Raw genomic sequence first — 25,861 nt, 5'->3', positions numbered from 1 at the left:
TTGGATTTTTGGATTAACCTTTGACTCTAGATTCTGTTGGAATCAACCATGGATCTTGGAATGAACGATCAGCTTCCCTGGTGTCATTTCTTGATGTTGCTTTTTGGCTGAATTCTGTGGTTTGGACTTGGATTGTTTGCTTAATCTACTGTTTGGAAATGGGGACTTTATGACAAATAACAAATAACACATAGGATATGAGGTTGCAACAGTTTGCTTTTGTTTGAGTTTACAGGGAAGTCTTATCACCTTCTTTCCTATGCCTACTGCTGAATTAATTAAGTAAAAATTACATTTACACTTTGAATTTAGTTTGCAGCAACTGAAATAAGTTGAGGACAAAGGGGGAAAGTGTGAGGAAGAGAGAGAGAAATTAGGACATTTTAAAAGCAGTTGAAAAAGCAGGACAACAGAATTAATTATTACCTTTCCTGCAAATCACTACAGTTGGAAGGTGTCACGACCCAGACTACAGAGCACCAATAACCATACGCAGAGGCCAGATTCTATCTAATATCTTTATTAAGGAAATATATAAAGTTAATAAAAACAAATGTAAAAGTTAGTTCAGAAGCGGACCTTTCAGGAAAGGTCAAAATTAGTCCCAAAAAGCAATGTCCAATAAGAAATATTATGGTCCAAAGTTGTAATCCAATAACCGAAACACTCACTTTGCCAGGCAAAGTGAGGGGAGATGACAAGGTCCTTTAGTCCATAAACTTGAGCAAGGCTAGGAAATAACTTGATACTTGAAACAAGGCTTAAAACGTGGAACAAGGTAACTAGGAACAAGAACAAGGTCCGTGGAATAACTTGGTAAAATCCGTGGAACAAGGCAAGGATTAGTCCTGGGAAACAAGGCAAAGTCCGTAGATAAACAAAGGCTGGGAAGCAAGGCGAAGGCTGGATAGCAAGGCGAGGCTTGAGCAGGAGCGAGGCTTGAATCGGAGCGCGCTGTCCAGACACAACTCGCTCCGTAGGCTGACGAATTGACTCCGCGAAGTTACTACGCGGGTAAAACATCTATATAGAGTCTAACTTTCCCACCGAAGCAGTTCTCTGGGAATCAGAAACGAAAGCTAAACTCTGAGACCAGATGTTAAACTCCTTAAAGATTCTCACGAGAAGCAGTCTTAATTGGCTACATTCTTAGCTGCAATCCTCGCACTCCTGCGCGAAGCTGAATCCAAACTTCTCTGTTGTTTACAAAACTCCCGGCGCAAGAACACGGGAGAAGTAGGCTCTGGGCTTGTTTGACATACTTCTGGGAGACAACTTTCTTGCAGGTGCAAGGTTCCCAGATCTGCCTGGGAAAGATCTGGCTGAGAGGAATCCAGTTCAGACTGGGAAGGTAAAAAACCCAAGTTTTCATCTTCATCAGGAATTACAATGTCCTGAGCAGGACTACAAGGCCCATGGATCATCACACTATCCCCCTCCTCAAGGCCCCTCCCAAACTGGGACTCTCTCCCCGAAGCGCGAGGCCGCGGTTTGGTGGGATAGGTCTGATGAAAGCGACGGGTTAGATCAGGAGCGTGAACTGTGGAGGCGTCTTCCCAAGAGCGCTCCTCAGGGCCAAAACCTACCCAGTCAATGAGATATTGCAGGCGGCGGCGGTGAAAGCGAGAATCCAAAATGTCCTCAACCTCGAACTCCTCCTCCCCATTCATCAAAACAGGAGGGGGGGCCGGTTGGTCTGTATCAGGACGCAAACCTTCCGCCGGAAGGAGCAGGGAACGGTGAAACACTGGGTGGATGCGCATTGAACGCGGAAGTTGGAGTTTGAAAGTCACGGGGTTTAATTGCGCCACCACTGGATAGGGGCCAATGAAACGGGCATCTAACTTCCGGCAAGGGCGGTGGGAGGGCAGAAAGCGAGTGGACAGGAAAACCCGATCTCCTACCTTGATTTCGGGGCCCGGCTGGCGATGTTTGTCAGCGTGGCGTTTATAGTCCTCCTTGGCTTGGTCCAGTTGCTGGAGCAAAAGTTGTTGTACCGCTGTGAGTTCCTGCAGCCAATCCTCTGCTGCGGGAACTTCTGAAGTTTCAATGACAGGGGGAAAGAAACGTGGGTGGAAGCCGTAGTTTGCAAAGAACGGCGTTTCTTTTGTAGAAGCTTGAACTCCATTGTTATAAGCAAACTCTGACAGTGGTAACAGAGAAGCCCAATTGTCCTGTTGGTAGTTTACATAACAGCGAAGATACTGCTCCAAGGTGGCATTGGTGCGCTCCGTTTGCCCATCTGTTTGAGGATGATGAGCTGAAGATAAGCGAGAGTCTATGCCCAATAGTTTTTGTAGTGCCTTCCAAAAACGAGAGGTGAATTGAGAACCACGGTCTGTGACTAAACTCTTGGCCAATCCATGTAGTCTGAAAACATGTTGGAGGAATAGATCTGCAGTCTCTTTGGCCGTGGGAAGACCTTCACAGGGTATGAAATGGGCTAACTTGGTGAAAAGGTCCACCACCACTAGGATCGTGGTGAATCCACAGGAAGGTGGTAGGTCAGTGATGAAATCCGCAGAAATTATTTCCCATGGGCGAGATGGGGTAGGAAGGGGGTGTAAAAGCCCTGAGGGCTTCTCCCTTCTTATCTTGGAGCGCTGGCATACTGGGCAGGTGTTGACATATTTTTCCACATCTTTGCGGATCTTGGGCCACCAAAAATCCCTTAGGATCAGATGCATGGTTTTAAATAGTCCGAAATGCCCTGCTGGTTTGCAGTCATGACACAGACGAAGCGCTTTTTCCCTGCCCGGTCCGGGTGGGATATAAACATGATTTCTATAGCAAAGCAGTCCATCTTTAAGCGAAAAGGGAAAATGCAGACCTTGACGAAGTTGGTCCTGCGCCCAGGCATCTGCTTGCTGACTAGCCCTGATTTCTTGAGCACAGATGGGTCCTGGAGTAGAGGAAGTTGAACCAATGGGAGTGGATTTGGTGTTCCCCACTGTGAGCGTGGCAAAGTTCTCGGGTTGTAGTAGTTGGGATTCAAAGGTCTCCTTGCGTCCTGCAGTGTATTCCGGTTTACGTGACAGGGCGTCTGCTTGCTTGGTTTGGGCTGGGGTCACATAATGGATCTGGAAGTTGAAACGTTCAAAGAATAAAGCCCAACGTTGCTGCCTCTGATTTAGTTTGCGGGCAGTTCTTAGATGTTCTAGATTACGATGATCAGTGTGGACTTCAATGGGAAATTTGGCCCCTTCTAGCCAATGTCTCCAAGTTTCAAAGGCTGCCTTTATGGCCAGTAGTTCTTTTTCCCAAATGGTGTAATTCCTCTCTGGTGTGGTTAGTTGACGAGAGTAAAAGGCACAGGGATGGAGGTGATCTCCCACCGGTTGTAAGAGTACAGCCCCAATTGCCACATCAGAGGCGTCCGCTTGCACCACAAAAGGGGTTCCAGGATTTGGGTGCTGTAGAATTGGCTGGGAGGTGAATAGTTTCTTTAGTTGCTGGAACCCTTTCTCTGCTTGATCAGTCCAGCGGAAAGGCTGCTTTCCACGGATGCAGCTAGTGATGGGGTCGGACCAGCGGGCAAAATCTGGAATGAACTTGCGGTAATAGTTCGCGAACCCCAAGAAACGCTGCACCTCTTTCTTGTTAGTTGGCGCCCGCCATTCCAATACTGCTGAAACCTTGGCTGGATCCATGGAAAGCCCTAGAGGCGAGATGCGGTAACCAAGGAAATCTACCTCTTGTAGATCAAAGGCGCATTTTTCCAGCTTGGCATAAAGTCCATGATCCCGCAATCGTTGTAACACCATTTTGACGTGGTTCTCATGTTCTGATTGTGATCTAGAAAACACCAAAAAATCGTCCAGGTAGATTATCAAGAACCTGTCTAGATAGTCCTGAAAAATGTCATTGACAAAATGCTGGAACGTTGCGGGAGCTCCGCATAAACCGAAATTCATAACTCGGGACTCGAATAATCCGAATTTGGTCTGGAAGGCGGTCTTCCACTCGTCCCCTTCCCTGATGCGAACTAAGTTGTAAGCCCCCCGAAGATCCAGCTTGGTGTAAACCTTGGCTCCTCGAAGCCGGTCCAGTAGATCCGAGATTAAGGGCAGGGGATAGCTGTTCCGCTTGGTGATATTGTTCAATGCTCTGTAGTCCACCACCAAGCGTAGTTCCCCTGACTTCTTCTTCACAAACATCACTGGGGAGGCGGCTGGGGATTGAGAGGGTCTGATGAATCCCTTGCGAAGGTTTGTCTCTAGGAATTCCCTGAGAGCTTCTTGCTCTGGTTCAGTCAGGGAGTAGAGATGCCCTCGCGGGATCGGGGCCCCCTCCACCAAGTCAATGGCACAGTCATAAGGTCTATGTGGGGGTAATTTTTCGGCTTCTTTCTCATTGAATACATCCCAATACTCGGAGTACTTCTTTGGCAAGGTGATGATGGGCTCGGTGTCTGTGGCATGGCAGACCTTGGCTACGAGGCAATGGTTTTGGCAGTACGGTGAAGCAAACTGCAGTTCTCTGTTGGACCAGGAAATGTTAGGGTCGTGGAGAGTCAGCCATGGAATTCCCAAAATCACAGGGAAATGGGGGACCTCGGTAACAAAGAAGGAAATCTCTTCCATATGTTCCCTTATCCACATCCTGGTGGGTTCCGACCACTGACTTACGGGCCCCGTCTTGAGGGGGCGGCCGTCTATGGCTTGCACCACACGGGCATTCTTGAAATCATGATATTGTAATCCCAGAGAGTCGGCATACTCTCTATCAATGAAATTGTTGGTAGCTCCAGAGTCTATCATGGCGTGGATCATGACGGGTCCCCTTTTTGCTGACCATAATGTGACCACGAGAAGGAACAGGACCCCGGTTGGCGGCTCTTGAATGGATTTTTTGACCGGGTTGGCGAGCCTCTCTACACCCGGTCGTTGGCTTCCCCCGCCGGCTGTGTGCCAGTCGGCTCAGACGCCTTCGTCTCCGTGGAGGACGCCGCCGCAAGACGGGCGGCAGGCTTCCCTTTGGCTGGGCACTCTCTGGCGAAGTGGCCCCCGTTCCCGCAGTACCAACAGAGGTTTAAGCGTTGACGACGGGCCTTCTCGGCGTCATCTAGTCTGGGACGCACATTGCCCAACTGCATCGGCACCTCCTCGCCTCCTCTGGGGTATGGGGTTGGCGGTGGGGGTCTCCACACTGGACGTGGCTGAACGCTGGCGGGAGCGGGGGGTTTTGCCCCGGCTCTACTGCCCTGGCCTCGAACCCACTGTTTCCTGTTGGCAATCATGACTTCAGCCCGTAAACATTGATCAATGAGTGCCTCGAGGGTCTGGGGAGGATCCACCTTGGAGATTTCTTCCAGCATTTCAATGTTGAGACCCTCCCGGAATTGTCCTCTGAGGGCTACATCGTTCCAGCCGGTGTTGTGGGCCAGCACTCGGAACTCGGCTATATACTGAGACATAGGTCTGTCTCCTTGGAAAAGGTGACGGAGTTTGTGACCGGCTGCCTCCAAATTGTCCTCGATTCCCCAAGTCTCCTTGAGGTGGTCCAAGAAGTGTTGCGCTGATCTTAGGTGTGGAGAGGCTTGGTCGAACAGTGCCGTCGCCCAGTTGGCCGCTGGCCCGTCTAGAAGACTGTAAACCCACGCCACTTTGATGTCTTCTTGGGGAAACTCGGCATCACGGGCCTCTAGATAAGCTTGACATTGGCGACGGAAAACATGAACCTTAGAAGCTTCTCCAGTAAACTTGGTAGGCAACGCCATGGCCGGGAGGCGGATTCCGCGCTCCCGCAAGCCCTTTATTTCTCCATCCTGGGCGTTGAGTCTGTCGCGGATGCGATCCACTTCGTCCTTGCTGATGGTGTAGCTCAGTGGCTGCCCACCGGGCACGGTTCCGGTAGACATTCTGGCCGAGGTTAATTGGTGCTTAGGGTGGCGGAGTCAAACTGTCACGACCCAGACTACAGAGCACCAATAACCATACGCAGAGGCCAGATTCTATCTAATATCTTTATTAAGGAAATATATAAAGTTAATAAAAACAAATGTAAAAGTTAGTTCAGAAGCGGACCTTTCAGGAAAGGTCAAAATTAGTCCCAAAAAGCAATGTCCAATAAGAAATATTATGGTCCAAAGTTGTAATCCAATAACCGAAACACTCACTTTGCCAGGCAAAGTGAGGGGAGATGACAAGGTCCTTTAGTCCATAAACTTGAGCAAGGCTAGGAAATAACTTGATACTTGAAACAAGGCTTAAAACGTGGAACAAGGTAACTAGGAACAAGAACAAGGTCCGTGGAATAACTTGGTAAAATCCGTGGAACAAGGCAAGGATTAGTCCTGGGAAACAAGGCAAAGTCCGTAGATAAACAAAGGCTGGGAAGCAAGGCGAAGGCTGGATAGCAAGGCGAGGCTTGAGCAGGAGCGAGGCTTGAATCGGAGCGCGCTGTCCAGACACAACTCGCTCCGTAGGCTGACGAATTGACTCCGCGAAGTTACTACGCGGGTAAAACATCTATATAGAGTCTAACTTTCCCACCGAAGCAGTTCTCTGGGAATCAGAAACGAAAGCTAAACTCTGAGACCAGATGTTAAACTCCTTAAAGATTCTCACGAGAAGCAGTCTTAATTGGCTACATTCTTAGCTGCAATCCTCGCACTCCTGCGCGAAGCTGAATCCAAACTTCTCTGTTGTTTACAAAACTCCCGGCGCAAGAACACGGGAGAAGTAGGCTCTGGGCTTGTTTGACATACTTCTGGGAGACAACTTTCTTGCAGGTGCAAGGTTCCCAGATCTGCCTGGGAAAGATCTGGCTGAGAGGAATCCAGTTCAGACTGGGAAGGTAAAAAACCCAAGTTTTCATCTTCATCAGGAATTACAATGTCCTGAGCAGGACTACAAGGCCCATGGATCATCACAGAAGGTATGATAGACACTCTCCGGAATAACAAAACATTACTATATCTGCCAATCATGGCATTGCACACTAATGATGTTATACGTTAACCAAGTGTAGAAATTATTATTATTATTATTATTATTATTATTATTATTATTATATTTATTTATATCCTGCTTTATCTCCCCCGAAATGGACTCAAAGCGGCTAAGAAAGAACCAATAAAGAAATTGCACCACTCACAATACCATGCTGTTATTGCCCAGAAGTAGACCTTTTTGACACTTGTACAACTGACAAGCATTATTAAATAGAGCAATCCATGGAAAATTACATTGATGTTTTATACTCCACCTTTCTCCCAGACTGGGATTCAAACTAAAGCCAGCTGGAGCATAGAACTTTCAGCTCTGATGGAACAATGCCAAACCTTTATCCAAATCCTCCAGACTATCAAGAGAAATTAAAAAGAGAGTTTGGAAAAGTTCCTTTTTTTGGAATCTTGGAAAATGTGGGAATTGTAGTACAAAACAGTAACTTTTTTCAGCTTTTCCAATGTACAATTTAATTGTCTTTGGGAGAAATTTTAGAAGAGACCATCTGTTTCTCATGTGCCCTGCCCTCGTGGGTGTTGAAGTTGATAGAATTTCACTTCATGCTGCTTTGTGGTTTTCTCCTCTGTTGGTTCAAAATTAAACTAGATCACTGTCACGACCCAGGCTACAGAGCACCAATAACCATACGCAGAGGCCAGATTCTATCTAATATCTTTATTAAGGAAATATATAAAGTTAGTAAAAGCAAATGTAAAAGTTAGTCCAGAAGTAGACCTTTCAGGGAAGGTCAAAATTAGTCCAAAGAAACAATGTCCAATATGAAATATTAAGGTCCAAAGTTGTAATCCAATAACCGAAACACTCACTTTGCCAGGCAAAGTGAGGGGAGATGACAAGGTCCTTTAGTCCATGAACTTGAGCAAGGCTAGGAAATAACTTGATACTTGAAACAAGGCTTGAAACGTGGAACAAGGTAACGAGGAACAAGAACAAGGTCCGTGGAATAACTTGGTAAAATCCGTGAAACAAGGCAAGGTTTAGTCCTGGGAAAACAAGGCAAGGTCCGTTGGTAAACAACGGCTGGGAAACAGGAGCGAAGGCTGGAACCAAGGCAAGGCTTGAGCAGGAACGAGGCTAGAAACGGAGCGCGCTGTCCAGACACAACTCGCTCCGGAGGCTGACGAATTGACTCCGCAAAGTTACTCCGCGGGTAAAACACCTATATAGAGTCTAACTTTCCCGCCAAGAGCAGTTCTCTGGGAACCAGAAACGAAAGCTAATCTCTGAGACCAGATGTTTGACTCCTTAAAGATTCTCATGGAAAGTAGGCTTAATTGGCAAATTCTTAGCAATTATTCTCGCACTCCTGCGCGAGGCTGCTTCCAAGCCTCTCTGTTGTTTACAAAACTCATGGCGAGAAAACACTGGAGATGTAGCCTCAGTATTTGTTTGACATACTTCTGGAACATAATCCTCTTGCAGGTGCAAGGTTCCCAGATCTGGCTGGGAAGAGTCTGTCTGGGAAGAATCCAGTTCTGACTGGGAAGGTAAAAAACCCAAGTTTTCTTCTTCATCAGGCATCACAATGTCATGAGCAGGACTACAAGGCCCATGGGTCATCACACTATCCCCCTCCTCAAGCCCCCTCCCAAACTGGGACTCTCTCCCCGAGGTGCGAGGTCGTGGCTTGGCGGGATAGGTCTGATGGAAGCGACGGGTTAGATCAGGAGCGTGAACTGTGGAAGCGTCTTCCCAAGAGCGTTCCTCAGGGCCAAAACCCACCCAGTCAATGAGATATTGCAGGCGGCGGCGGTGAAAGCGAGAATCCAAAATGTCCTGAACCTCGAACTCGTCCTCCCCATCCACCAAAATAGGGACGGGGGCCGGCCGGTCTACATCTGGCCGCACACCATCCGCCGGAAGGAGCAGGGAGCGGTGAAACACTGGGTGAATGCGCATTGAGCGCGGAAGTTGGAGTTTGAAAGTCACGGGGTTAAGTTGCGCCACCACTGGATAGGGGCCAATGAAACGGGCATCTAACTTCCGGCAAGGGCGATGGGAGGGCAAAAAGCGAGTGGACAGAAAAACCCGATCTCCTACCTTGATTTCGGGGCCCGGCTGGCGATGTTTGTCCGCGTGACGTTTGTAGTCCTCCTTGGCTTGTTCCAGTTGCTGGAGCAAAAGTTGTTGCACCGCTGTGAGTTCCTGCAGCCAATCTTCTGCTGCGGGAACTTCTGAAGTTTCAATGACAGGGGGAAAGAAACGTGGATGGAAGCCGTAGTTTGCAAAGAACGGCGTTTCTTTTGTAGAAGCCTGGACTCCATTGTTGTAGGCAAATTCCGACAGTGGTAACAGAGAAGCCCAATTGTCCTGTTGGTAGTTTACATAACAGCGAAGGTACTGTTCCAAAGTGGCATTGGTGTGCTCCGTTTGCCCATCCGTTTGGGGATGATGAGCTGAAGATAAACGAGAGTCTATGCCCAATAGTTTTTGTAGTGCCTTCCAGAAACGAGAGGTGAATTGGGATCCACGGTCTGTGACCAAACTCTTGGGCAATCCATATAGTCTGAAAACATGTTGGAGGAATAAATCTGCAGTCTCTTGGGCTGTGGGAAGACCTTCACAGGGAATGAAATGGGCTAACTTGGTGAAAAGGTCCACCACCACTAGGATCGTGGTGAATCCACAGGAAGGTGGTAAGTCAGTGATAAAATCCGCAGAAATTATTTCCCATGGGCGAGATGGGTTAGGAAGGGGGTGTAGAAGCCCTGAGGGCTTCTCCCTTCTTATCTTGGAGCGCTGGCATACTGGGCAGGTGTTAACATATTTTTCCACATCCTTGCGGATCTTGGGCCACCAGAAATCTCTTAGGATCAAATGCATGGTTTTAAATAGTCCGAAATGCCCTGCTGGTTTGCAGTCATGACACAGACGAAGTGCTTTTTCCCTGCCCGGTCCGGGTGGGATATAAACATGATTTCTATAGCAAAGCAGTCCATCTTTAAGCGAAAAGGGAAAATGCAGACCTTGACGAAGTTGATCCTGCGCCCAGGCATCTGCTTGCTGACTAGCCCTGATTTCTTGAGCACAGATGGGCCCTGGAGTAGAGGGAGTTGAATCAATGGGAGTGGATTTGGTGTTCCCCACTGTGAGCGTGGCAAAGTTCTCGGGTTGTAGTAGTTGGGATTCAAAGGTCTCCTTGCGTCCTGCAGCGTATTCCGGTTTACGTGACAGGGCGTCTGCTTGCTTGGTTTGGGCTGGGGTCACATAATGAATCTGGAAGTTGAAACGTTCAAAGAATAAAGCCCAACGTTGCTGCCTCTGATTTAGCTTGCGGGCAGTTCTTAGATGTTCTAGATTCCGATGATCAGTGTGGACTTCAATGGGAAATTTGGCCCCTTCTAGCCAATGTCTCCAAGTTTCAAAAGCTGCCTTTATGGCTAATAGTTCTTTTTCCCAAATGGTATAGTTTCTCTCTGGTGCGGTTAGTTGACGAGAATAATAGGCACAAGGATGAAGGTGATCTCCCACCGGTTGTAGGAGCACAGCCCCAATTGCCACATCAGAGGCGTCCGCTTGCACCACAAAAAGGGTTTCAGGATCTGGATGCTGAAGGATTGGCTGGGATGTGAATAATTTCTTTAGTTGCTGGAACCCTTTCTCTGCTTGATCAGTCCAGCGGAAGGGCTGCTTTCCACGGATGCAGCTAGTGATTGGATCAGACCAGCGGGCAAAATCTGGAATGAACTTACGGTAATAGTTCGCGAACCCCAAGAATCGCTGCACCTCCTTCTTGTTAGTTGGCGCCCGCCATTCCAATACTGCTGAAACCTTGGCTGGATCCATGGAGAGCCCTAGAGGCGAGATACGGTATCCAAGGAAATCTACCTCTTGTAGATCAAAAGCGCATTTTTCTAGCTTGGCATAAAGTCCATGATCCCGCAATCGTTGCAACACCATTTTGACGTGGTTCTCATGTTCTGATTGTGATCTAGAAAACACCAAAAAATCATCCAGGTAGATTATCAAGAACCTATCTAGATAGTCCTGGAAAATGTCATTGACAAAATGCTGGAACGTTGCGGGAGCTCCGCTTAATCCATAATTCATAACTCGGGACTCGAATAATCCGAATTTAGTCTGGAAGGCGGTCTTCCACTCGTCCCCTTCTCTGATGCGAACTAAGTTGTAAGCTCCCCGAAGATCCAGCTTGGTGTAAACCTTGGCTCCTCGAAGTCGGTCTAGTAGATCCGAGATTAAGGGCAGGGGATAGCTGTTCCGCTTGGTGATATTATTCAATGCTCTGTAGTCCACCACCAAGCGTAATTCCCCTGACTTCTTCTTCACAAACATCACTGGGGAGGCGGCTGGGGATTGAGAGGGTCTGATGAATCCCTTGCGAAGGTTTGTCTCTATGAATTCCCTGAGAGCTTCTTGCTCTGGTTCAGTCAGGGAGTAGAGATGCCCTCGCGGGATCGGGGCCCCCTCCACCAAGTCAATGGCACAGTCATAAGGTCTATGTGGGGGTAATTTTTCGGCTTCTTTTTCATTGAATACATCCCAATACTCGGAGTACTTCTTTGGCAAGGTGATGATGGGCTCGGTGTCTGTGGCATGGCAGACCTTGGCTACGAGGCAATGGTTTTGGCAGTACCTTGAAGCAAACTGCAGTTCTCTGTTGGACCAGGAGATGCTTGGGTCGTGAAGTGTCAGCCATGGAATCCCCAAAATCACAGGGAAATGGGGAACCTCAGTAACAAAGAAGGAAATCTCTTCCATATGTTCCCTTATCCACATCCTGGTGGGTTCCGACCACTGGCTTACGGGGCCCGTCTTGAGAGGGCGGCCATCGATGGCTTGCACCACACGGGCATTCTTGAAGTCATGATATTGTAATCCCAGAGAGTCGGCATACTCTCTATCAATGAAATTGTTGGTAGCTCCTGAGTCTATCATGGCGTGGATCATAACGGGTCCCTTTTTTGCTGACCATAAGGTGACCACTAGAAGGAACAGGACCCCGGTTGGCGGCTCTTGAATGGGTTTCTTGACCGGGTTGGCGAGCCTCTCTACGCCCGGTCGTTGGCTTCCCCCGCCGGCTGTGTGCCAGCCGCCTCAGACGTCTTCGTCTCCGTGGAGGACGCCGCCGCAAGACGGGCGGCGGGCTTCCCTTTGGCTGGGCACTCTCTGGCGAAGTGGCCCCCATTCCCGCAATACCAACAGAGATTTAGGCGTTGGCGGCGGGCCTTCTCGGCGGCATCTAATCTGGGACGCACATTGCCCAACTGCATCGGCACCTCCTCGCTCCCTCTGGGGTATGGGGATGGTGGTGGGGGTCTCCACACTGGACGCGGCTGAACGCTGGCGGGAGCGGGGGGTTTTGCCCCAGCTCTACCGCTCTGGCCTCGTACCCACTGCTTCCTGTTGGCAATCATGACTTCAGCCCGTAAACATTGATCGATGAGTGCTTCCAGCGTTTGGGGAGGATCCACCTTGGAGATTTCCTCCAGCATTTCAATGTTGAGACCCTCCCGAAATTGTCCTCTGAGGGCAACATCGTTCCAGCCGGTGTTGTGGGCCAGCACTCGGAACTCGGCTATGTACTGAGACATGGGTCTGTCTCCTTGGAAGAGGCGGCGGAGTTTGTGCCCGGCTGCCTCCAAATTGTCCTCGATTCCCCAGGTCGCCTTAAGGTGGTCCAAGAAATGTTGCGCTGACCTTAGATGTGGGGAGGCTTGGTCGAACAGAGCCGTCGCCCAGTTAGCCGCTGGCCCGTCTAGGAGACTGTAAATCCACGCCACCTTGATGTCTTCCTGGGGAAACTCGGCATCACGGGTCTCTAGATAAGCTTGGCATTGGCGACGGAAAACATGAACCTTAGAAGCTTCTCCAGTAAACTTGGTTGGCAACGCCATGGCCGGAAGACGGATTCCGCGTTCCTTCAAACCCTTTATTTCTCCATCCTGTGCATTGAGCTTATCACGGATTCGGTCCACCTCATCCTTGTCGATGGTGTAGGTAATCGGCTGGCCGCTCGGCCCAGGTACGACTCCGGTAGACATTCTGGCCGAGGTTAATTGGTGCTTAGGGCGGCGGAGTCAAACTGTCACGACCCAGGCTACAGAGCACCAATAACCATACGCAGAGGCCAGATTCTATCTAATATCTTTATTAAGGAAATATATAAAGTTAGTAAAAGCAAATGTAAAAGTTAGTCCAGAAGTAGACCTTTCAGGGAAGGTCAAAATTAGTCCAAAGAAACAATGTCCAATATGAAATATTAAGGTCCAAAGTTGTAATCCAATAACCGAAACACTCACTTTGCCAGGCAAAGTGAGGGGAGATGACAAGGTCCTTTAGTCCATGAACTTGAGCAAGGCTAGGAAATAACTTGATACTTGAAACAAGGCTTGAAACGTGGAACAAGGTAACGAGGAACAAGAACAAGGTCCGTGGAATAACTTGGTAAAATCCGTGAAACAAGGCAAGGTTTAGTCCTGGGAAAACAAGGCAAGGTCCGTTGGTAAACAACGGCTGGGAAACAGGAGCGAAGGCTGGAACCAAGGCAAGGCTTGAGCAGGAACGAGGCTAGAAACGGAGCGCGCTGTCCAGACACAACTCGCTCCGGAGGCTGACGAATTGACTCCGCAAAGTTACTCCGCGGGTAAAACACCTATATAGAGTCTAACTTTCCCGCCGAGAGCAGTTCTCTGGGAACCAGAAACGAAAGCTAATCTCTGAGACCAGATGTTTGACTCCTTAAAGATTCTCATGGAAAGTAGGCTTAATTGGCAAATTCTTAGCAATTATTCTCGCACTCCTGCGCGAGGCTGCTTCCAAGCCTCTCTGTTGTTTACAAAACTCATGGCGAGAAAACACTGGAGATGTAGCCTCAGTATTTGTTTGACATACTTCTGGAACATAATCCTCTTGCAGGTGCAAGGTTCCCAGATCTGGCTGGGAAGAGTCTGTCTGGGAAGAATCCAGTTCTGACTGGGAAGGTAAAAAACCCAAGTTTTCTTCTTCATCAGGCATCACAATGTCATGAGCAGGACTACAAGGCCCATGGGTCATCACAATCACGAGCTTAGTTGCCTTTTGATGCTATAGAAGGACATTGGGCAATCTTCTTTTCAACAGCAAACCACTGTATGAAATAAACTGACCTTTAACATATATCTCTGAATTCTATGCTGAGATATTGTAGGTCAGATTTATGCTTCTTCTTTGCCGAAGCTTTGAAGAAGAAAAACAATTGGCCCAGATTTGTTTTTTGAGATTGCTTATTGGCAAAAAGAGCTTTTTTTGTGATACTTCTAATCTTTTTCATTTGGAGGCACTTAAACTGAATTAAGGCATGTCCAAGTAGAGTACACACTACACCTAAGCTCCCCTGGTCATTGCTCTCACTTTATCTTTGTCTGCATATAAGTAGGAAAAATAAAGAAAGAATTGCCATTGGACTCTAAAAGACTTTAGAGTCTCTAAGGGACTTTAGAGTCTCTAAGGGACTTTAGAGTCTCTAATTGGACTCTGGATAATAACCTAAAGCAGACCTGATATTTGTTATGAGGTTGATGCTGACAAAAATGACCTGGTATTATAGTCTGCTTTCTTGGGACCAGGGATGAGAAATGTGTGGTCCTATTAAACATCAAATTTCATTATGGTTTTACAAGTTAAGAATCAAAACATCATGTTTTATAATTAATTGATAGAAAAAGCAGTTCAATACACAGTAACATTATGTAGTAATTGCTGTATTTATGACTTTAGCACCAAAACATTGTAATCTATTGAAAACATTGACTACAAAAAGACTGACTACTAAAAGGCAGACTGCGTTGGATAATAAAGAACGTTGGATAAGCAAAGGTTGGATAAGTGAGACTCTACTGTACCGCCCTAGCTCCTCAGGGGACTCAGGGCGGTTTCCAACATAGCAAAGGAAACCATACAACAACTTTAAAACATACATGGTGTCCCTAAGCCTGCGTTTTTCTGGACCATGGCCAAGCGGAAATAGGACCATGGTCTCCAGAATCATAGTTCATCAATCAAACCACTGCAAAACATTGGCTATACCTGAAAAGAATGTAATGAATCACTAATTGACTTGGTCCTTTTGGCTACTAAAACTACATCTCCAGCCTTCCTGATGTTCATCAAAAGCCATTATTCAAGTTCAACAGGTAGATGTGTTGTGATCAGAGAGAAGGTCTTCTTGGTTGTGGCACTTCACTTGTGGAATGTTCTCCCTCTAGGAACTTGCCTTGCATTCACTCTTTAGTATGAGAAGAACAGTTGCTATTTTAAGTGTCCAGAAATTTCAGCATGTTGCAAATCTATTTTAATTACTATTACCTGTTTTATCTTACTTTTTTGTTGACTGCTGCTATATATTTTATGGTAAAAGTTTTTATTGCAAAGATTTATTCTTTTCATTGTGTGCTTCCAAAGGCACTTATATTAAAAGTGTAGTTTACAAATGGCTAAACATGGAGCTGCTGTTTTAACTGCAACTCATTGGTTCAAGAACAGCCTTTTCTCACCTGGTACTCTTTGCTTGTGTTGAACTCTACCTCCCAGAAACCTCAAACAAGCTATGTGAGGAATTTCTTCTAAACCATGGAATTACCCAAAGAATTCTTAATGTTAAGCCAAACAGTTACTTTCCTTATTGCCTTTTGTACATTTTCCCCATCATGTGCTTTGTTTTCAAAACAGGAAGTTGTTATTGGAGATTTGAAGCCAGGCACTCTCCATCGTGTTAGTGTTGGAGCTTATGGCTGGGCAGGGAAAGGGAGACCCAGCATGCCCAAGAATGTAACAACTTTATCACAAGGTAAAAGCGGTGTGAATAGTTTTTCATTATAGGTGTTGACTGGGACAGAGATAATGCCAAGCTTTGGATCCCCCCCCCCCCCAGCACATACATGCTAATGCTTGTGAGCATTTCAAAGGCACATTTGGTCAGAGGATAAGACATGGATTTGAAAAGCTGATATACTTTGTTTTTACCTTTGTAAACTTCCTTTAAAAGGTTTTACAAGAAAGGCATTTGGATATTTCATTTCTAGCCACAAAAATCTAGCAATTTCTAACAATTTTTGTAATGGCTGTTTGCATTGGCTTTCCCATCCATAAATCAGGTCAGCTGTACATCGCCCACAACCAGTTTTATCTTAGTGCCATAGAGGATAAGATCCCTTATCTAGAATTCTGGGCTCCAAAATACTCAAAAATCTAAAATTGTCCACATGGATGGTTGAGATAAGGACATAATTGCTTTTGAATGGTTCAGTGTATATAAATATTGTTTCATGCACAAAATTATTAAAACGGTGTATACAATTACTTTCAGACTACTTACATAAGGTGTATATGAAATATACCGGATTGTTTTAATTGGCCTGCACCTGTAGTTAATGACTTTTTGAAAATATTATGCTTAATATTTTCTGCACAGAAAATAGCATTTTCTGAACTATTTCTGTTCAGAAAATGCTTTTTCTGGGCAAAAATACTAAATGTAAATGTTTATAGAATAAATCCTAAATTCCAAATAGCTTTCAAAACCCGCCATTTTCAAGGAGTTTCTCACAGCAGAATAACTGCTTGAGAAGAAAATTAGTGACCAAACGCATTTCTACTTGTAGATCCTGATCTATCTTCTGTCTCTACTTATCATAAGACAAAACAAAAATACTTCATCAATGGGACTTCGCTAACCAGGAAATTGTAGGTAACTGCAGCACAATCAACCACCTATCAAGTTAGCAAGATCTTAAATTTTTGCAAGCATAAAGAATTTATAAAGTATGAATGAAGCTGACATTTCATGCCAGAATAACTCATGTTGTATAAAAAAAAATCAGAACGTATAAACTGGATGCATGTTTTAAATTAATCAGTGTTGTTTGATGCTGTTTAGTATCTGTGGTTCATCATCAATGTACCAATTTGTAGTGGGATAAATAGTCACTGTCTATTCTATAAAATCCTCTTACAACATTTATTTGTTGGTCTTCAGTGTCCCACAGGATTTCTTCTTGTTTATTTTTATAGTTACAGAATTTGAACATGCTTTTGAAATTCCCAAAGTGAAAATCAGACCAATCCCCAGAATGAAAATCAGGTCAATCCAGCCCAGAGTCATGTCTCGGTTTATAAAGTGCATGAACATTGTTACACATTTCAACAGTTTATAAACTTTATAGCACAATATATTTCAGGAGATTAAAATAGTACATCTTTATAAACAGCCATTGTCACAGTTGTTGCTGAAATTTTTCCTCCTGAGTACTTTCGATCTTAAAAGCAGGGGAGGGGGAGGATATGGTTATACATTTTGAAGACATACCGAAAAATCCCTGCTGCTTCAGAGTATGTTCAAAACCCAGCACAAACACAGAGATGCTGTAGTCCTCAATCTGGCATGAAGTGAGACATGTCCTTTCAACTTGTCTGCAATGCATGAAGAATTTTGTATAGATTAGGGTTGGCTCAGACTGGGTTTGGGTTGGGAGGTAGTTGCTGTAGAAATTTGCAATTATTGACAGCACATTTCAAAATGTTTGGGACTCTGATGTGTTTGTTAATCTTTAAAATTCCACAGGACTTCTTGTTTTGTTCTGCTTCATCGGTCCTAATTCAATTAGCATTCCAAGATTCTATTACTTATTCTCTGTCCCTGATCTTTTCTTGCTTAATTTCTGCTTGAGAGATCTTATATTACTCGAGCATCCTGTTTACAAACATAAGAACACCCAGAGCAGACCAGGACCATGATTGCTGTTAAACAGAGATGTGAAGAAAGCTCATAAATACCTTCATCTTCAGCAAGAAAGAGCATCTTGAGCATTGAAACAGACCATTGAGAAAATGTCTAACCATTATCAGATTTTTTAAAAAACAAAATAATTCATTTCTGTGAAAATTTTAATCCAAGCATGAATGTGGGTTCCCCCAAAACAGCATTGACACAAAACAATATTTTTTGCAAAAAATATTATTTTGTTCAAAAACATTCCAAAATGCAATGAAAATGCACAAAATCTCACATATTGTGGAGAAAACCTTTAAAAATTTTCATTTTCTCTTTTAATAATGAAATATGTGATTTTTGTTCTAAGATTTGGAAAAATTTAGAAGAGGGCAGGAAAAAGGAAAAATAGGCTTCAGAAAAAATGGGTTTGGTTCATATTTTGATTGCATATGCCATCATGGCAAGGGGTTGAATTGGATGGCTCTTGTGGTCTCTTCCTTATAATTCTGTGATAAGGATTTGCCAAATATTAACTTACAGAATCATATATATGATTCTATTCATGAAGCCCAGACAAGATTAGATTCAATATGTGTGTTTTTTGAGCAGCAAAATATACAGAGGATTTGGACTCCTAGTTGTATTGAGATCTCTAATTATATTCAAGCAAATATGAGTGGAATTTCCCTTCAGATCTTGTTGTTTAATATGGGGACCTGAGAGGTTAGATGTGTTATGTGGTGCCCTGTCCTGTCTTTACCTTTTAGAAGAACACATGAACCAAGCAAGAAAAAAAATCAGGGCATTCCCCCTCAAAATATAACTTTTTTGTTTCAGATAAATGTATGGCTCCAGATCCACCATATCAGCCTCAAGTCATTGTTGTTTCTGACTCAGAAGTTGCACTGACATGGAAACCAGGACCAAGTGAAGGAAGTTCTCCAATTCAATACTACACTGTGGAATTTATCAGGTGATCTTGTTTATGGGACCTGCATGTAAGCTAACATGGATTCATGTGAACTGACAACTGTTTCATAAAGTTATCATCCGGAGCTAAGTTTACCTCAGCTCCACAATTTTCTAGATGAAATTGTCTACAGGCTTCAGTAGATGACCTACGCCAAGAACGGGACAGTTGGATAATGTGCTGGATCTGCCAGTGGGTTTTAGTGCCATCAGTTGCCCGCTGAGAGTGGGTCAAGGAGATAGGGTTGGATGTACAGTGGCACAGTGGCTTAGGTCCCTAGGTACAGTTGTTTAGAAAGTAAATGTATATGGATTCAGGCCATTGGTTCATTTAGCCCAGGGATGTGATATTTGACTGTTAATCTCAAATGTTTTAGGCTTGATTCTTTCTGTCTCCTATCTGGATATTCCTGGTATTCTATGCTGGCCTCCTATTCCATTCAGCTTTGCTTTTAAAAGCAGATAAAACAGTTATATTAAGGGTAGTGTTGATAGAATCTCTGACAACTTTGCCTTTGAAGAGACACAGAATTCTGCTTTGCATTCTATGCTATTAAACACGTATATGAGTTCACCCTTTCCTGTGTCTGCTCTTTAAGTTCTGGAATTCCCTTCTATGGCAAGCTCATTTTAAGTACTCTGTTTTGCTGTTTGCTGCTGCTGCATTTATTTATTTAATGTTGGAAAGGTGGGCTGACATCCTGTATTGTATTTACAGTTTCATAACCTAGAGTTAGGGATCCATAATTGCTCTGTATCCACAATCATGACACTACTGCCACAATAATAAATATGCCACTTGAAATCCCAGGGAGCTGATCTAATGATGGAGGCCTTTGTTATGGTCCAGTGAGACATTTCTGGATGATGTGGCCAACCTATTTGGAGTTTGAGGAGTTAATTCGTTAGGTCATTCATAGATACTTTTCTGTAGCTATAAATAAAATTCAGGACCTTAGCTATGTATGTAATAATTATTGACTGCTGCAAGCTGTCTGGAACTTCTCAGAAATAAGGTAGGAAATGACATGTTTTAAAGTGCACAAGGCAATAAAATATCTCAGAGGGTTTCTCCCTTCCCCTTTCTCTTTGCAATTATCAACAGCAAGTCAAAATGCTTTCCAAGTGCTTCTTTCTGAAAAATTGAAAGAGCTCCTTTTCTGTGGCATCTCTATCACACCCAATCTTAGTAAGGTCCTGAAAATCTTTCAAAACATCCCCAAACCATTTACTTCTTCCTTTCAGTAGCTAGGAGCCTCAGCCTCAGCTTATAGTTTAGCTTTTTTCCAACCTTGTGTCCTCCACAACTTCATCAGAACTTTTTCTCTTGCCATAGTGTGGTGATTGTTAAAGGTATGTGATGGAGGTACTCCAAGAAGCTTTTATTGTATTTCATCTGTTGTGCTTTTTTCTGACTCATCTTCCTGGCTGTCATTGCTAATCCACCCTCTCTCAGTCTCAGGGCACAGCAATTGTGTCAGTTGAGAACTCTCTCTCACACACACCCCTGTATATTCCATTGTGTATATTCCATTGTATTGGAATGCTTGATGTTATGAAAGATCACTTCATATTGCATTTCGACTATTTGCAAAAATACTCACTTTTACATTGACATAGTAATTAGGATATACTGGGAAATACCAGTTTTCTGCCCATTGTAGAACTGCCTCAACTATTTTGATATCTCCATCTATATATATAAAAGGATAAAGTTGCGGGCGCAGTGACTATAACAACACAACTAAATGCCCCAGAAATACGAAACTTGGCGACACAACGCAAAAGCCTTCCCTCCCGGTTGGAACAACACAACCACACCACAAAACCACAATCCGGACCCATAAAACTCACAACAATGCATAGTGACTATAACAACACAACTAAACGCCCCAGAAATACGAAACTTGGCACACAACTAAATGCCCAAGAAATACAAAACTTGACAACACAACGTAAAAGCCTTGCCTCCTGGTTGTAACAACACAACCACACCACAAAACCACAATCCGGATGCACAAAACTCACAACAATGCATCGTAACTATAACAACACAACTAAACGCCCCAGAAATACGAAACTTGGCACACAACTAAATGCCCCAGAAATACAAAACTTGCCAACATAACGCAAAAGCCTTTCCTCCCAGTTGTAACAACACAACCACCACAAAACCACAATCCAGACCCACAAAACTCACAACAATGCATTGTGACTATAACAACACAACTAAACGCCCCAGAAATACAAAATTTGACAAAATAATGCAAAAGCCTTGCCTCCTGGTTGTAACAACACAATCACACCGCAAAACCACAATCCAGACCCACAAAATTCACAACAACGCATCATGACTATAACAACACAACTAAACGCCCCAGAAATACGAAACTTGGCAAAACAACGCAAAAGCCTTGACTCCCAGTTGTAACAACACAATCACACCACAAAACAAAATCTGGACCCACAAAACTCACAACGATGCATTGTGACTATAATAACACAACTAAACGCCCCAGAAATACAAAACTTGGCAACACAACGCAAAACCCTTGCCTCCCGGTTGTAACAATACAACCAAACCACAAAACCACAATCTGGACCCACGAAACTCACAACAACGCATCGTGACTATAACAATACAACTAAACCGGATGGCCATCTGTCTGAAAGGTTTGGGTGGGTTCTTCCTCCATGACAGAAAGAAAGAAAGGGGTTGGACTGGATGCAAACTACAAATTCCAGCACCCCATGGCATGGAGTCCATGCATTTCAATTAAAGGCCTCTTCCTTCTCCCTTTCCCCATCATCCAACCCATTGACCCAGTTCCATGGCTCCACAGGCAGGAAAGGCTGGGACGGATAGAACAAAGGAAGGAGGGAGGGAAGGGAAGCGAAGGAACGCCAAGGACAAGAGCCCTCCCTCTCTGCCCGGAAGGCCAAGAGCAAAAGGGAGAGAAAGGCCATTGATCCGGTTATATTTACCCTCCTTTCTGACCAGTGTGTTCTTATCAGCGAGCTCAGGATCGGAGCAGAGAAAGGGAACAGCATAGGAGAGCACCCACTCTATCTATCCATCCACTCATCTATCCATCCACTCACCCACTAATAATAAACACCTATACAGGCAAGAATCAGCCATGTACTGAGTCTACAAGGCCATTCAGTGCTCATCCACCTCCCCAATCCCTACATTCACACTTGGCCTCCAAAAAAACAATTACAATAATAACAATGACAACAACAAAAATAAGAATCAACACCATCACAGGCAAGAAGCAGCCAGGCACTGAGGCTGAGAGGCCAGTCAGTGCTACACTGGGCCTCCAAAAAACAATACAGTAGCATCTAACTTATCCAGCCTTCATGACCTCTACAACAACAATAATAATAAACACCTACACAGGCAAAAAAACAACAAAACAAAACACTATTGTACCACAATAAGATGTAAACCGCACTCAGCAGAATCCGACGTCACGATTAACAACAAACCAAAGACAACAGGGATCTCAAGCAATTATCGATCAACACAAAAATTGAAGAAGGTAACAGACTTCAAATACTACTACTAATGTGAGTATAAAGAAAGGTGGAGGTCACAGCATAAATACAACCTAATGTAGCCTGACCAACACCACCAGACTAAGCCACAGCAACGCGTGGCCGGGCACAGCTAGTGATCTTATATATAATCGCACATATGCAAAAATCTGTATTTCACTTCTGTTTTAGAAAATGGTTTGCCTAAGATAGCTATGTTTTTTTAATATTAATGTTAGAATGTGTTCCTTCATTCTTTAAAGATGTCCTTAAAATTGAATAAAACAAAGCCCAAAGCTCTCTTGATTAGGAACTGCATATAAAACTTCAGTAAATCACTTCTGATCCAATCTAAAGACATTATGTTCCTATATGACATACTCTTTCCTTTTTGATCTGGTAATTTCCTTTCTAGTGACTCAACTTCACTCCGGCTTTAATACATTTTTAGGTTTGCAATTAAATTAATCCAAATGTTTTAAAAACTTTTTGTTTGTGTAACCACATTTTGAAACTTGCATTTTCCCATGACCCAAGGCAGCATTATGATTTAGAAGCCAAGAAACTGTACACTAAATATATTTTCATGAACTAACCATCTCTGTAATGTGACTCATGGGTTTTCGTTGTCTACAAGGATTTGACTGAATTACATGTGGGCCTTGTACCTTTGACCTCAGATCATCAGTCTGTGGGTCAGAAATTCATTGTATGCTTTAATATTGCATCAAATATCTCCCTATCCTGTTTTTGAAATGCACTATAAAAAGACAGACTAAAAAAGCCTTTTACAGAATGTTGTGGCAACAGAATAAGATTTGTGTCGGGGTCCAATTTTCAAAACTGCTTTGAGCCGTAAACATGGGAACAGTTGCATGTGTACAGGATTGTCTGCCTACTCTAATGTGTGTATGAAATTCATATGCAAGAAAATTGTCCAATTTCTACTAGTAGAGAGATTATGCTAAGGAATACATACACAAAGCTTCCCTGTTCAACAGACATGGAGTATAGGCCAAGACTGAACACCCCAGTCTACATTTTGTGTAATTTTACAAATCCATAGCTACATTGAAAAATTGCAATGAAACCTCATTGCAGAATTGCAAAGATTTATAGACTTATCCAGTGTTCCAATATGCAAGTGTTTATTTCTGATCTGGATTGAGCACTTGTGATGCATGTTGGAAACTCAAACCTTTTGTGTCCATGTCTACCTATGCAGACTGATACACAGCAGTACACATTGTGCATTGGGCCATGGTGCACTTTAATGCCCAGTGTTGCAGCCCCTAAGTAAAAAATTGATATTGCAAAGCTACTCAGCTCAATTTGATGCACTCATAAGGACATTTACAAAAACATAAATCCCAAGCAGAATGCCAGCTATAGTATCTAGCTGTTCATAAAGTGCCTTCAGAGATTATGGGATTCTGAGGTAGATGTGTAGTTTTTAAATATATTTTAATATTTCTATTTTTAATTACACAAAGGGTTTAATGTATGTTTAATTTTATATTCGTACTGTAATGCACTTGCCTTGTTTAATTCGTATTGTGCCAGATTTGATGTTAGCCGCCTTGAATTCCCATATTGGGAGAAAGGCAGGATAAAAGATAAGCTAAATAAATAAATAAATAGACAGACAAACCTACCAAGATACCAGGCAGAGATGGAGAAATTCTGCATGTTCATGACATCATAGTGGTTTGCTCCTAAAGGAATTTAATTGATATACAATGGCAGACTTTTTTTTTGCATTGAAATTACTTTTGTATAACACTCATGCATTACCTGGGGGCTGATATGTATGCTGAGTAGATTAAGGATCAGTAATTTTACAAACAATTTAATTTTTAATTAAATAACATTATTTAAAAACAAGAAAAATATTTAAACACTGGCAAAAGATTAAAAATACAGTACAGCACTTTATATGCACACTATTGCTATATAATCAAAGTCCAGTGGAGTGTCTGAATAAAAATAAATTCACCTGCCAGCAGAAAGAGAATAGGGAATGGAACAACTGAAATTTGACCTTGGTCTTGGTCATTTATTGCCCTGATTATTGTAATTTTTCCTTCCATTATCTCACTGTAGTTCTCTGGTTTCCATTCAACATTCTGCTGCTAAGATGATCTTTTGGGTTCCTTGTTTTGATCATGTTACCCTAATTTTGTTGCCTCTTCATTGGTAACCATTTCTTCTAGGATTCAGTACAAGTTTCATTTTTAATGGTTCAAAGCCTATATAACCTAGTTCCCCATTATCTTTCAGTTTTCATTTCTTTTGACAGACTTGTTTAAAGTCTGTGTTGAAGGCCTGAATTTGCAGGCTACTTGGCTTTTTTCAGAAATAGACTTTGATGCTAAAGGTGGGCAACATGTTGCCTGCCAAAACCAGAAAGGCAACTGACATCTGAGGATGGACCTCCTCCCCACAACCTTTTCCATTCCCTCCCCAAGGTCTTCTTTCAAATGTCAACAGTTATTTCCCCTTTCTTTGTGAAGGGAGGGCAGAGCAATCAAGTTGTTTTTCACTTTGCACAGAGAAGAGTGAACGTTTTCTACATGGAGGAGTGACTTTTGAGATCCTCCTTGGGTTTAGGTACACTTTGCTTGAGTTAAGACAGAAAATTCAGAATTGTTTCACATACAAGTTGAGCATCCCTTATGGAAATCCATAATAGTCCACATGGGTGGCTGAGATAGGGACATTTATGATTTGTGTACACAAATTTGGTTTCAGGCGCAAAATTATTAAACAAACATATTGTACAAAATTACTTTCAGGCTAAATGCATACAGATATATGAAACATAAATAAATGTAGTGTTGAAACTTTGGTTCCATATCCAAGATATCTCATTATATACATATATGCAAACACAAGCATTCCAAACTCCAAAAAAATCCAAAGTGATTCTGGTCCCAAACAAATTGGAAAAGGGATGCTCAAGCTGTATAAGCATTTTCAATACTGCAAATTTCTCCAGACCTCCATTAATATTTGGATAATTCCTTTCTGTTCAAGGAAGGAACATTTCCTATGGAAATAGCTTTCTGCATAAAACAGCAGATCTGCAGAGATGTTTATGGTATTTTTCATTTTAGAGAGCAAACACACTTCCCTAATACATTGAGCAGTGTCTGAAATTGAGAGTGCCTTCAAATAACTATATCCTTCCTGTTCCAGTGTACATAAAAGTGGTGTGTGTTATATGCACAGCATCATTTCTAACAAGTAAAAGGTTAAAGTAACGGAGAAAAACCATTCACCCATAAAAACTAACACTGCCGAGGAACACATGCTCTTAATTATGAAAAACAGAGGAAGCTTTCAGTCCAGATCAGAATTAACATGTATACTCATGTATAAGTCAACCTCATGTGTAAGCCAATGATACGGATTTTGATATGAGAGCTATTCTACAGAGGGGGAAAGCACCAGCATCACCTCAATGGGCCAGTAGATCCTGACTGCCCCTTCCATTTTCCCACAGAGGGCTTGATAAAGTGGTGCCATAGTGAAGAGAATAGAGGGTCAGTGCACCTTGTAGGACATACTAAGCTCTTACCCCTCACCACTCCAACTCAGTGGTGGTTCCTTTTTTCGATAAGAGTTAACGTATGGTACTTACATTGACACTTGCGACCTCATCACTCGG

The 25,861-nt window shown here is 43.6% G+C and overlaps 1 protein-coding gene across 2 annotated transcripts in view; it reads left to right on the top strand.

Moving 5' to 3' along the window:
* The window catches only part of egflam (EGF like, fibronectin type III and laminin G domains), a 151,006-nt gene that overhangs the window by 70,062 nt on the left and 55,083 nt on the right, over window positions 1–25,861 (top strand). For both annotated transcript variants that reach the window (XM_062972471.1, XM_062972472.1), the window contains exons 5-6: window positions 15,639–15,756; window positions 18,517–18,652. In XM_062972471.1, coding sequence (XP_062828541.1) covers window positions 15,639–15,756; window positions 18,517–18,652 — 254 coding nt within the window. The remainder of the gene's footprint in view (window positions 1–15,638; window positions 15,757–18,516; window positions 18,653–25,861) is intronic.

The sequence above is a fragment of the Anolis carolinensis genome, chromosome 2 (assembly GCF_035594765.1).
Source record: "Anolis carolinensis isolate JA03-04 chromosome 2, rAnoCar3.1.pri, whole genome shotgun sequence".
NCBI classification, from domain to species: domain Eukaryota; kingdom Metazoa; phylum Chordata; class Lepidosauria; order Squamata; family Dactyloidae; genus Anolis; species Anolis carolinensis.
The sequence above is the reverse complement of the archived record's forward strand: the minus strand, read 5'-3'. Positions and strand labels throughout refer to the sequence as shown.